The sequence below is a fragment of the Puma concolor genome, chromosome D3, assembly GCF_028749965.1.
Source record: "Puma concolor isolate L17-30 chromosome D3, mPumCon1.1.hap2, whole genome shotgun sequence".
Taxonomy (NCBI): Eukaryota; Metazoa; Chordata; class Mammalia; order Carnivora; family Felidae; genus Puma; species Puma concolor.
Window position 1 is genome coordinate 17,096,636 of NC_141678.1, and position 11,505 is coordinate 17,108,140.

Below are 11,505 nucleotides of genomic sequence, written 5' to 3' on the forward strand. Positions count from 1 at the left end.
AACCAAAACGGTGTAAACAGCTTTTCCCTCTGCTTCTTCCCCCGCTAGGCCAACATGCCTCAGTGAGTGGTGGCAGCCACTTTGTGACCATGAGGGGAATCGCCAATCAGGGAGTCTCGTGCTATGGATGGCTGAGAAGGAACATGGCAAGAACCTGAGGTCCTAATGTTGCCATGGAGTTGTCCTTAGCTGCCCTGGGGAAGGCTGTGGATGGATAAGTTTTCTGGGGAGAAGATGGAGAATTGATTTGATTTGAGGTTTGTTTGTTTGTTTAATTTATTTATAATCCCACGCTCCACACGGAGCCAGACTCGGGCTTGATCTCACGATCAAGAGATCATGACCCGAGATCATGACCTGAGCTGAAATCAAGAGCCAGACGCTTAACTTGACTGAGCCACCCAGGCGCCCTGGAGAATTTTAATCCAGGCTAAAAATCATCCTTTATAGCTTTAACTTTGCTTCCCTTGTTTCCAGAACTACACTTTTGAGCAAACTTGGCCTTTTCATTTTTTTTTTTTCCATTTCCCCGTTCGTTCCTGAAATATAAAAAGGGCAAAAGTGAGGGTGGCCTGGGGACCCCCAAACTTGCAGCCGGTGTGAGATGAGGGTGGTCTTGTGGAAGATTGTGTCCCTCTCCTTGAGTTTTGCCAACTCATTGCAGAAGGGTCTGGCCATCTACCTAAAATAACACCTCCCTTTCCTTGCTGTTTGGGGCAGGTATGAATTTCCACCACAGATGCTAGGGAACAACACTTTATTTTTCTGAAATTTTCCGATTATTCCTGACCCAAGACTTGTCTGTGTTCAGAGGACGGCGTTTCGTGCTGGGTCATAACTCGGCTTCCTCTTTTCAGTCTGGTACAAAGGTTGCGGGATTTTTGGTTGAGGGGGGCCTTCTGGCCTTTGGTCTACACTGGTTACACTAATATGCCCTCTGTTCAAGCCTGTGGAACCCCCCCCCCCCCCGCCCCAAGGCTGGCAAGACCCTGTGCCAAGCTTTGGTGCGGGTGTCTTGGTTCAGACCGGCCGCTCCCTACCCAGGATCAAGCCTCCTGGGGTTTTGCCTCCATCGCCGATCCTCAGGCCCCCCAAATCTTGGGATAGCTTCCACTCCCCAGAGGATGGGCTCTGTGTCAGCCATCGTCTCTCCCAGCTCCTTCTCCCGCCAACCTGCCTGGAGGGTCCCGCGTAATCTCCTTTCAACGGGCCTTTAGAACCGGCGCTGGCCTCTCTTCTCTGTGGGGGGCGTGACCCTGGAGTTGCGCAAAATGGCAGCCCTGTGATGTTCCCTTCCTCCCCGCCCGCCTACTTCTGTCCCCTACCTTTGCACAGCTCCCGCCCTCCCCCTCCTCCTGCCACTCTGGCCATCACCCATTTCTGTAAAGGTGTCAGAGTCCCCACCGAAGCCCCTTTTTGTAAATTGCTAAGTGCGCAGTTCTGGGAGTCTGCTGACTATCAAAAGCCTTTCTTCTCGGAGTTTCTGCTGACTCGCAGAGGGGAACAGAGGGACTTTGGTCTCACCATCTGTTGACTCCTCTGGGGGCAGGAGCGCAGGGAGGATGGGGTCGGCTGGAGCGACGGGGGTTTCCATGCCAGAGAGGGGCGGCCAGTCTTCTCTCAGTGTATTTACAATCAAACCTATCTCAAACCACAGAGATTAATTTCCTTCTGAAAACATTCCCCCCCAGTCTTCTGCTTGGAAATTAATATTTCCCCAAGTCACAGCATTTTGATTCCATCTCAGGAGAACCAGTAACCCTGACCTTATTATGCTAAGGGAACATTCCCCCTCCCTGCTTGGGGTCACATTACAAAGACTTCTCACATCAGCTGCTCACAGTTAAGGGGCCATGCCCAAATGGCTCCTCTGTGCGTGTGTGTGTGTGTGTGTGTGTGTGTGTGTGTGTGTGTTTCCCTGGCTACGGAAGGGGCAGAGGTCAATCTGGTTTGACCAGGCCACGCTGGTGCACTGTGTCTGGCACATAGTAAGCGCGGAATAAATGCAGGTGTTATTGTTATCGTTTGTAGCTAGTTACGCATCCAATATGCTTTGTTTCTATTTTTCCTTAGTAACAGGATCCTGATCTTGTCTAAAGGCCTAGCCCTGCTTCTCTTACATCTAGGTGTGGCCACGTGACTGCATTTTGTTCAGTGAACTGTAGGTAGATGTACTGTGTGAGACTCTAGGAGTCTCGGCCTTTAATTCGGTTCTGACGCTAACTACCCAGGGTTGGTGCAGAGCCCGTAGACTAAGGGCTCAGTCCCGCGATACTGCCCCCACCTCAGACGCCAGTCACAGGTACTGGGTTCCCAGGGTACCCACGCTTCTGTCCGGCTTGGCCTCAAATCAGAAGCTCCCAGGACCCTGTCCTTAGGCTCAGTATTCTGTTGTAACAGCTCATAGGATTCAGGGAAACATTTTACTCACTATCACTGGTTTATTGGAAAGGATATTATAAACGATGCAGGTAAGCAGCAGGAGGAAGAGGGACATAGGGCGGGATTTGAAATGGTCCCGAGTACAGAAGCTTCTGTCCCCATGGAGTTGGGGGGCACCACCCTTGTGGTGCATGGATATGTTCACCAACCTGCCAAGCTCTCCCAACGCTCTCTCGTTTAGGGTTTTAATGGAGGTTTCGTTATGTAGGTATGGGTGGTTGAATCATTGGCCTTTGAGGATTAGCTCAGTGGGCAGCCCCTCGTCCCTCCTCAGAGTTCAGGGGTGGGGGGTGAGGAAGGTGGGGCTGAAATTTCCAATCCTCTAATCCTGAGTCGGTCTTTCTGGTGGTGAGCCCCCATAGTGCCCCTCCCCCCCCCACTCCCCCCCAGCCATCAGTCATCTCCTTAACATACAAAAAGACAGTTTTATCACTCTGGAGATTCCAAAGATCTTGGAAGGTCTGAAATCTGGAACCCGGGACTAAGGTCAAAGATTGTAACAGAAGATATTCCTATCACCCCATCACTCCATTTTACAAGGATTTAGGGGCTCTGCCAGAATCCAGCGACAAGGACCAAATATATTTTTCTTACATCATCAAAATCACAGTCACCTCGGGGCGCCTGGGTGGCTCGGTCGGTGGAGCGTCCGACTTCAGCTCAGGTCACGATCTCACGGCTTGTGAGTTCGAGCCCCACGTCGGGCTCTGTGCTGACAGCTCAGAGCCTGGAGCCTGCTTCCGATTCTGTGTCTCCCTCTCTCTCTGCTCCTACCCAGCTCGTGCTCTGTCTCTCTCTCTCAAAAATAAATAAACATTAAAAAAAATTTTTTTAAATCACAGTCACCTCCATTGTGTGGTGGTCTGGTTTGCCCTGCAGCGGTGATCTCCGGTCTCCACTCGGCTCTGTGTCCCGGGGAGTCTTCCTGTCCCTGGTGGTTGCATGGGGCAGGTGGGGAGACCCTGGGGCAGGTGGGGAGACCACACTGGAGTGGAGGTGGAGGTATTTACTGCCCTCCCACCTCCTGGCTTGGAGTCACCTGGTTCCGGCCTCTCAGGACAGCCCTTTCCAAAGCACTGAAGGCCATTCCCACCCCTCACGTGTCCAGGCTGCCGACCAGCCCCAGCCCCAGCCCCCACCCAGATACTCCGTCCCTCGGGTTTTTCTACATCTCCCACTTTGGTAAAGAGCCCCTTTACGGAAAGTCTCATCATCTAATTTGAGAATGCCAGCTGGATCCTGCCAAGGTGCCGTAAAAATGAAACAGCACAAAAGAGAAGACTTCATCCCACCTTGTCCTCCAGTTCTTGGGTCCCCCCCCCCCAGAAACAACCAGTGTTCCCAGGCTCCTTTGTCTCCATCCACTCAGAAACAGAATCACAGGCTTTTGGTTTATTTGTCCTGGATCATCAATGACTCGCGAAGCGTGAGGCCCACTGAGGCATGTGAATGGATGTGACTCCAATGCCAGACCCCGGGGACAACTGCTTGAGTTTGATGGAGCAGTTCCTTCATGTCCCTTCTCCTCACAGGGGCTCCGTTTTCAGTGGGTGGAGTCCAGAAGCTACGGCTTTCTGGAATTGCCCATGTCCTGTATTGAGGCTGTGACTAATTGACATTTGTCCATCAGCGATGCCAGGGCATCGGCACTTCCTGGTCCCCCGAATTCAGGTGCATGGGGGCCAATCTGGGAAGACTTGTAGGGCGAGGACTCTGCACCTGCTTTCCACCCCTCAGCTGCTTTTTGGACTTGCTCAGCTGATTGGTCGACTTTTCTCCAAAGCAGCCAAGGGCCAATGTTCGAAGGACACGGTAGTTTGGTCACCCTGAGGCCATTTCATCCTGGGGCTCGGAGCCAGGCTTCCTGGGCTCCAATTTCAGCTGTCACTTCTAGCTGGGAGACCTTGGGCAAGTTGCTTAACCTCTCTGGGCCTGTCTCATCTGTGAAAGGGGGAGAATAATACAACCTATTTCACAGGGTTATTGTGAGGGTTGAAGGAGCCAATAAAGTAAAGCACTAAACGTGAGGCTTGGCACATGGTACATATTAGCTATTTTTGCTGGGATGAAAACCAACATGTCATCAACGCCTGCTTGTCGTATAGATTAGTTCACTGAATTTATCTTATTGAATTATCCCACCCACCCTGGGAGGCCCACCTCATGCCTACTTTGCAGGTAAGGAAACTGAGGCTGGACCTGCTTCTGGGACTTGTTCAGCCACGCAGCTGGTACATAGAAGAGCTTTGCAACAGTTTACTCTGCGGCCAGCACCGTTGCCTCGCCCTGGGGCGGCCGAGCGAAGTCCTGGCTAATGTATTCATTTGCTTACTCTGATTCCTGTCTTTGTATTCTAGTAAGTGTCCCTGGGCTTCGGCTTTGCTCCTAAGGAGGGCAGAAGCCACATCTGAGACACCTGGGCAGCTGTGTGAGGCAGTTTCTTCTCCAACTTGCTTGATCCCGAGAAAACGGCCCAAGGTCTTGTTCAGAGAAGAGATTCTCTGTCATTTCTGCCAGAGTCCGATTCAGGAACAATGCGGGCGGCGCCTTGGAATCCGGACCTCTTTTACTCTGGGACTGGGGAGTTCATAGGAGAATTTTTTTTTTTTTTTTTTTTTGGCAATTTTTGCTGCGTGGAAGTAGAGCGCCCTCTGCTGTCAATGAGGAGGATGACATCGAAACAGACGAAGGCACTCTGAGCAGCCCCCCCCCCCACACACCCCCTCTTCCACTGGTGTTTTTCCGCCTCCCCTCTTTGTTCTACCCTGAAGGGCCCCTATGTGCCCATATCAGAACCGGGCAGGGGCAAGGGGGGTAAAAAGGTCAGGGTTCTCCTGCTTTCGCAGAGCTTACAATCTAATTTCACTGATAAGGTACCTTCAGAAAATCCTAGGAAACAGGTTCAGAAATCGTACTGGACTCCATCCCACGGGTACTACCTGGGCATGTGCTGTGTATAGACCCCAGGAGTGTAGAATCAGAATGTATGAGCTCTGGGTGCCCAGTTGTAGACATACCGTGGGCTTTTGCCACCAGGTGGGGATCCAGAGCCGAACACCTGAGATGGGGAACAAAACCCTGGGTGCCACCATAGCCTGGGGAGCCTGGCTCTTTGGCAAGGGGGTGGGGGGGTAGGTAGGAGTTACCAATCAAATAAAAATAACTTTATATTAGGGCGTCTGGTTGGCTCAGTTGGTAGAACAAGCAACTCTTGATCTCAGGAGGTCCTGAGTTCAAGCCACGTGTTGGGCGTAGATATTACTTTTAAAAATTTTTATTATTTTGGGGCACATGGGTGGCTCAGTCGGTTAAGCGTCCGATTTCAGCTCCGGTCATGATCTCGAGGTCCTTGAGTTTGAGCCCCACATCTGGCTCTGTGCTGACAGCTCGGAGCCTGGAGCCTGTTTCGGATTCTGTGTCTCCCTCTCTCTCTGCCCCTCCCCCACTCACGCTCTGGCTCTCAAAAAAAAAAAAAAATGAATAAACATTAAAAGAAATTTTAAAACATTTATTATTTTTAAAATGTTTATTTGTTTTTGAGAGAGAGAGAGAGCAGGGGAGGGGCAGTGAGAGAGGGAGACAGAATCCCAAGCAGGCTCCGTGCTGTCAGTACAGAGCCTGACGTGGGGCTTGAACTCACGAACCATGAGATCATGACCTGAGCTGAAACCAAGAGTTGGACGCTTAACCGACGGAGCCACCCAGGCGCCCCCCAAAAACATTCTTTTTGATATAAAAAGTAAATATTCATGTTAAACTATTCAAATCATACAGAAAAGAATAAGCAAGAGAGTAAAAATTACCCGAAATCCCACTATCTAGAGATAACTGCAGATACATCTTTGGAGGCCATCTTCCCATAACCGCTCACCGTGGTTTATACCGACACACGTACACACACCAAATCACTTCATTTTACATGTGGTGTCTTTTTTTTTTTAAGTTTATTTATTTATTTAAGGGCTTACGTATTTGGGCCACACTCCAGATCTACTAAAAATCAAACCCTTTGAATGTGCAGTCAGGAACCTGTATTTCTAACCCTCAGTCCGGGGTATCCTGGTCCTGCTCCAGGGAGGTTAGGGAAGGCTGGCTAGTGAAGGCTTCTGTTGCTAATGGCAATAGAAGGGGTCAGAAGGAGGCCCGGGAGGATCTTCAGGACAGGTTAACAGGTGGAGGTGTCCAGGTAGAGGAAACAGCTTGTGCACGAGCGTAGATGTGAGAGTTGCAGACGTGCTCCGGAAGTGGCCGATAGTGTGGCTGGTTAGAGGGTGGAGTTGAGGTAAGGATGGCCTTGAATGCCAGAATCAGGGCTTAGCAGTCAAAGGGGATGGGCGACAGGGCCTCTTAAGGGAAGAACTTTTGCAAAAGAAGAGAAAGCCTGGCCAAGGGGAGGGGGGCACTCGTGTTCATAACCACGTGACAACACTCTTCCGGTGGGGGGTGTGCTTACAACGTGCCCGTCACAGTGCCTCCCGTGTATTATCTCATTAATCTTCCTGCCAACTCACAGGGCAGATAGTATTTTCACCTCCACGTCAGCGAAGAGGAAACCGAGGCACAGAGATGTTAAGCAAGTGGCCCAAGGTCACACAGCTGGTAAGTGGCAGAGCCAGGCTCAAACCCAGGCAGCCACGAGTGGAGTCCGTGCTCTTGACCACTGTTTTATTCCTTGGCACCTTAGTCTCTTCATCTGCAAAACCAGCTCGAAAGTGTCAAGGCCGAGAGGCAGAATCGCCCAGAACCACCACCACCACCAAAGTAACAGTAACAGGGGTTTGGTGAGAGCAAACTGCCTCAAAAAAAAAAACAGATAGCGGGGCACCTGGGTGGCTCGGTCGGTTGAGTGTCTGACTTCGGCTCAGGTCATGATCTCAGGGTTCGTGAGTTCGAGCCCCTCATTGGGCTCACTGCTGCCAGCATGGAGCCTGCTTTGGATCCTCTGTTCCCCTCTCTCTCTGCTCCTCCCCCGGCTCATGCTCTCGTGAGTGCACATGCTCTCTTTATCTCTCTCTCTCTCTCAAAAAAAAAAAAAAAAAGTAGCATGGAATAGTGGTTAGAGCTTGGATTCTGGCATCCGGGGGACTTGGATTCAAATCCTAGCTCTGCTATGCACCAGCTGGACAGGTTACATATCTTCCTAGAGCCCTGGTTTCCTCAGCTGTAAAATGGGATAGACGTCCCTACCTCCTGAGGCTGTTGAGGTGTTCAAGGAGAAAGCGGACGAACATTGCATACGCCAGCCACTGTTCAATAAGGGCTAAAGGGTAGAGGGGCTGGGAGGAAGAAAAGTCTGAGTCTGAATAGAGGGGGACCCTGAGATGGGGGTGGTAACTGATTTCCAAGAGAGCACGGAGATTGGCTGAAAGGGCACCCCCTCTTGTGCTGTCTCTGATGGCCAAGGGGGAAGCCTTATGCCTTCCCTGAACTTTGGCCTTGCAAATCGCTGCTCGCCGAGTGGGGCAGAATGGCGATAAAGCTCACAGCTACTGAGCTGAGTGTACTGAGTACCTACCGTGTCCACGTCGCTCCGTTATTAGGTGGGCAGGTCTCAGACTGCGCGCAGGTGCCCCAGGGGACCGCAGACCAGTTCAGAAGCTTTTTGAGAGGTCCACAGCGACACCTGCCGGACACCTTGAAAACTGCTAGCTCTAGGTATTCGCATTTTCAATGTCGGAGCTTCATTCCTTCGGATGATGTTGCAACTCGGTAGAGCTGGGTTGATGGCAGTTTCGATAAAAAACAAGTATAATGCGAAAATTACTGTGGAGCAGGAAATTAGGATGGTAATGACCAATGTAATTCCAAGGGTTGAGTTGTTGAGAGTCCAACAAGCTCTCATTCCATTAGGGTGTACTTAGGATTATTCAGGAAGGAACTAAAATATGACTCTTTCTTTCAGCTTTTGTGTATTTTGCAAGTGGCTACTAAGTTGTTAGAACATGCAGATTTAAGAGTTGTTTTGACCTTAGGGGCGCCTGGGTGGCTCAGTCAGTCAGGCGTCCTACTTGGGCTCAGGTCATGATCTCACGGTTGGTGGGTTCGAGCCCCACATCAGGCTCTGTGCTGACAGCTCGGAGCCTGGAGCCGCTTCAGATTCGGTGTCTCCCTCTTTCTCTGCCCCTCCCCTGCTTGTGCTCTGCCTCTCTCTCTCCACAATAAATAAACATTAAACAAAATTTTTAAAAAAGGGTTGTTTTGACCTAATACTTACTAAACATAACGGCTAGGTTTGATTTTGGTTTTGATGTTTTGTTTTGTTTCGCACGGGTGGGAGTAGGTGCCCTGAAAAAATTTCTGAGACCCCGGGGGTGTCTCAAACCAAGAAAGTTTGGCATCTCTGCATTGCGCGCTTTACGAAAAGTCATCTTAAGCAACCCTAGGAGACCCATACCTCGTCAAGAAAGGCTAAGGTGGCCTGAGGCCAGCCAGGGGTGGGGGTCGGAGTGTGGTCAGTGACAAAGTAGGTCCTGTGTCATTCTCTAGAAGGCGAACAGCTCCTCAATTTAGCTTTATCTCCCGATGGTGGGGAAGGGCAGCCCTTTCTGCTCGTTGTTCCTTCGTCCCTGTGGAAAAGCAGGGTCAGGTTCGTGACGTTTCCCTTCTTATTCACACCAGGGAGCCCTACTCAGGGGACCCAGGACAGCAGCCTCTGTGGGTACTGGGACCGGAAGCTCCCTGGAGGCTCTGCCACCCCATCCCCCCCCCCCACCCCCACCCCCACCCCCCCACCAAACCCACCTTCAGTTCAGAGTCCCAGGCTCAGCCGCCAGGCTGCGCAGGACACAGCAGTTAGAATTCAAAAGTGGTTCGAAGAATCCAGGCCCCGCCCTCCCGGTCCCTCCTGGGTGAAAGGTCGCCACGGCGAGCTGCAGGCGGCCTCCCGGCAGGGGATAGTGGCCAGGAAAACCATGAGACCGTGAAGGGGCAGCACACAGCATCCTGTCCTTCAGCTTGGACTTGAGAATCCGGCCCCGCCCCCGCAGCGAGCTGCCCGCTCCCCAGAACAACCTGCATCGGAGGAGAAGCCCTGGAGGAAAGGAGGGGTCCCACTTTCCCAAGGGGCAACTGCCAGCCTCATCCTGCGCAGGCGGGCTGTTGGCTCTGGGGGACTCTGAACCATTTAACCCCTCTGAGCCCATTTCCCCCCCTGCAGATGGGAACAGCAGCACCTACTAGGCGGAGTTGTTCTAAGAATTGAATGCATTATTAAAGCCTCTGCTTAGCGCAGAGCTAAGTATGCATGGTCCTTGCGCAGTGAAATTTAGCTAGCGATTCACTCTCAACAAATATTTATTGAGCACCTACTGTGTGTATGTACATTACAAGCACTGGGAATACAGCAGGGCACAAGCCAGGCAAAAAACGCCTTGCCCTCAGGGGGCGTACGTCCTAGCAGAGCGAGACCGACCATTAATAACAAACAGAATGGGTAAGTCAATTATAGAGCAGCTCCGTCCAATAGAAATATAGCGTGAACCATGTATGAAATCAAAATTTTTCCAGAAGTACCATTACAAATGTAAAAATAAACAGGTGAAATTCATTTTTCTAATGTTTAATAAAAAAAAATTTTAGGGGCGCCTGGGTGGCTCAGTCGGGTAAGCGTCCGACTCCGGCTCAGATCACGATCTCATGGTTCATGGGTTCCAGCCCCTGCGTCGGGTTCTGTGCTGACAGCTCCGAGCCTGGAGCCTGCTCCGGATTCTGTCTCCCTCTCTTGCTGCCCCTCCCCTGCTCATGCTCTCTGTCTCTCAAAAATAAACTAAAAGAAAAATTTAAAAAAAGAAATAAAAAAAATATTTAAATTGTGTTTAAAAAAAATTGAAATCTCACCCAATATATCCAAAATATTATCATTTCCACCAGAGGCATTAGCCACATTTCCAGGACTCGGTAGCCACGGGTTACGAAGAGTGTTAAAAGATGACTGGAAAGATGAAGACATAGTTCAGGGCAAGGGGGACAGGAGCCCCAAGCAAGGGGGCAGATGACGGACAGAGAAGGTGAATTCCCGTGGACAGAGAGCTCTGTTTCAGTGGTTAACCAGCTCCCTTTCCTCTGTGCTGGCCTGGCCTGGCCCGCAGGAGGGTTTTCTGGCCAATGACATGTCCTCCTCTCCTCTGCCCCCAAGCATGACCCTAGTTCTGCAGAGCCCTGAAAGATGTACCACCCAGCTCATTCCAGGAAATGGCGTGCACCCCTTTTTCTGGGAGCTTGGGGCCACCCCAGGGGGACAAACTGCAGGAATTTTGTCAAGGATCTTGACCGGAACTGGGAAGAGGTTGGGGGTGGTGTGGTGTGTGAGGGACGAGTTCTTGCCCAGGGCTGGGATTAGGGGGAGGCCAGTGAGGACTGCAGCCCGTCTTTATTTAAGATTGTGATATTTTAGGGGAGACCGAGTGGCTAAGTCAGTTAAGCCTCGGACTCCTGATTTCGGTTCAGGTCACAAATCTCGCGGTTTGCGAGTTCGAGCCCTGCATTGGGCTCTGCGCTGACAGTGTGGAGCCTGCTTAGTTTTCTCTCTCTCTCTCTCTCTCTCTCTCTCTCTCTCTCTCTCTTTCTCCCCCCCGCCCCTCCCCGCTTATGCGTGCGCTCTCTCTCTCTCAAAATAAATAAAACTTAAAAATAAATAAAATATGATAGTTTGCTCACCACAGATACTTTTGCTTGAATTAAAAAAACATACCTTATTGACTCTTGTATCACAAATTCATGCTTTTAAAGTGCTCAGTTCAGGGGGTGCCTGGGTGGCTCAGTCAGTTAAGCCACCGACTCTTAACTCATGACCTCACAGTTTGTGGGTTTGGGCCCTGCATTGGGCTCTGCACTGACAGTGCGGAGCCTGCTTGGAATTCTCTCTCTCCCTCTCTCTGCCCCTCTCCTGCACTCTCTCTTTCTCTCTCTCTGTCTCTCAAAATAAATAAATAAACTTAAAAAAAAACAAACAAACCAGGGCTCAATTCAGGGGCACCTGGCTGGCTCACTTGGTAGAGCGAGTGGCTCTTGATCTCAGAGTTGTGAGCTCGAGCCCCACGTTGGGTGTAGAGATTACTTAAATGA

The 11,505-nt window shown here is 51.0% G+C and overlaps 1 protein-coding gene across 14 annotated transcripts in view; it reads right to left on the reverse strand.

Moving 5' to 3' along the window:
• Positions 1-3,819: 3,819 nt before the first annotated feature.
• Positions 3,820-11,505, reverse strand: part of CD3H12orf43 (chromosome D3 C12orf43 homolog) — a 41,173-nt gene continuing 33,487 nt past the window's right edge. For 4 of the 14 annotated variants that reach the window (XR_015242298.1, XR_015242296.1, XR_015242290.1 and 1 more), the window contains 2 exons: positions 7,958-9,008; positions 6,525-7,451 (listed from right to left, as the gene is read on the reverse strand). Coding sequence is in view for 2 of the 14 variants with exons in the window: in XM_086681857.1 (XP_086537983.1) it covers positions 10,181-10,207 (27 nt within the window). In the remaining 12 variants the exon portion in view is untranslated. Of the gene's footprint in view, positions 5,896-5,935; positions 6,106-6,524; positions 7,452-7,957; positions 9,009-9,183; positions 9,217-9,984; positions 10,208-11,505 lie in introns of those variants that run through there. The other 10 variants (XR_015242292.1, XM_086681857.1, XM_086681856.1 and 7 more) reach the window with 7 other exon arrangements.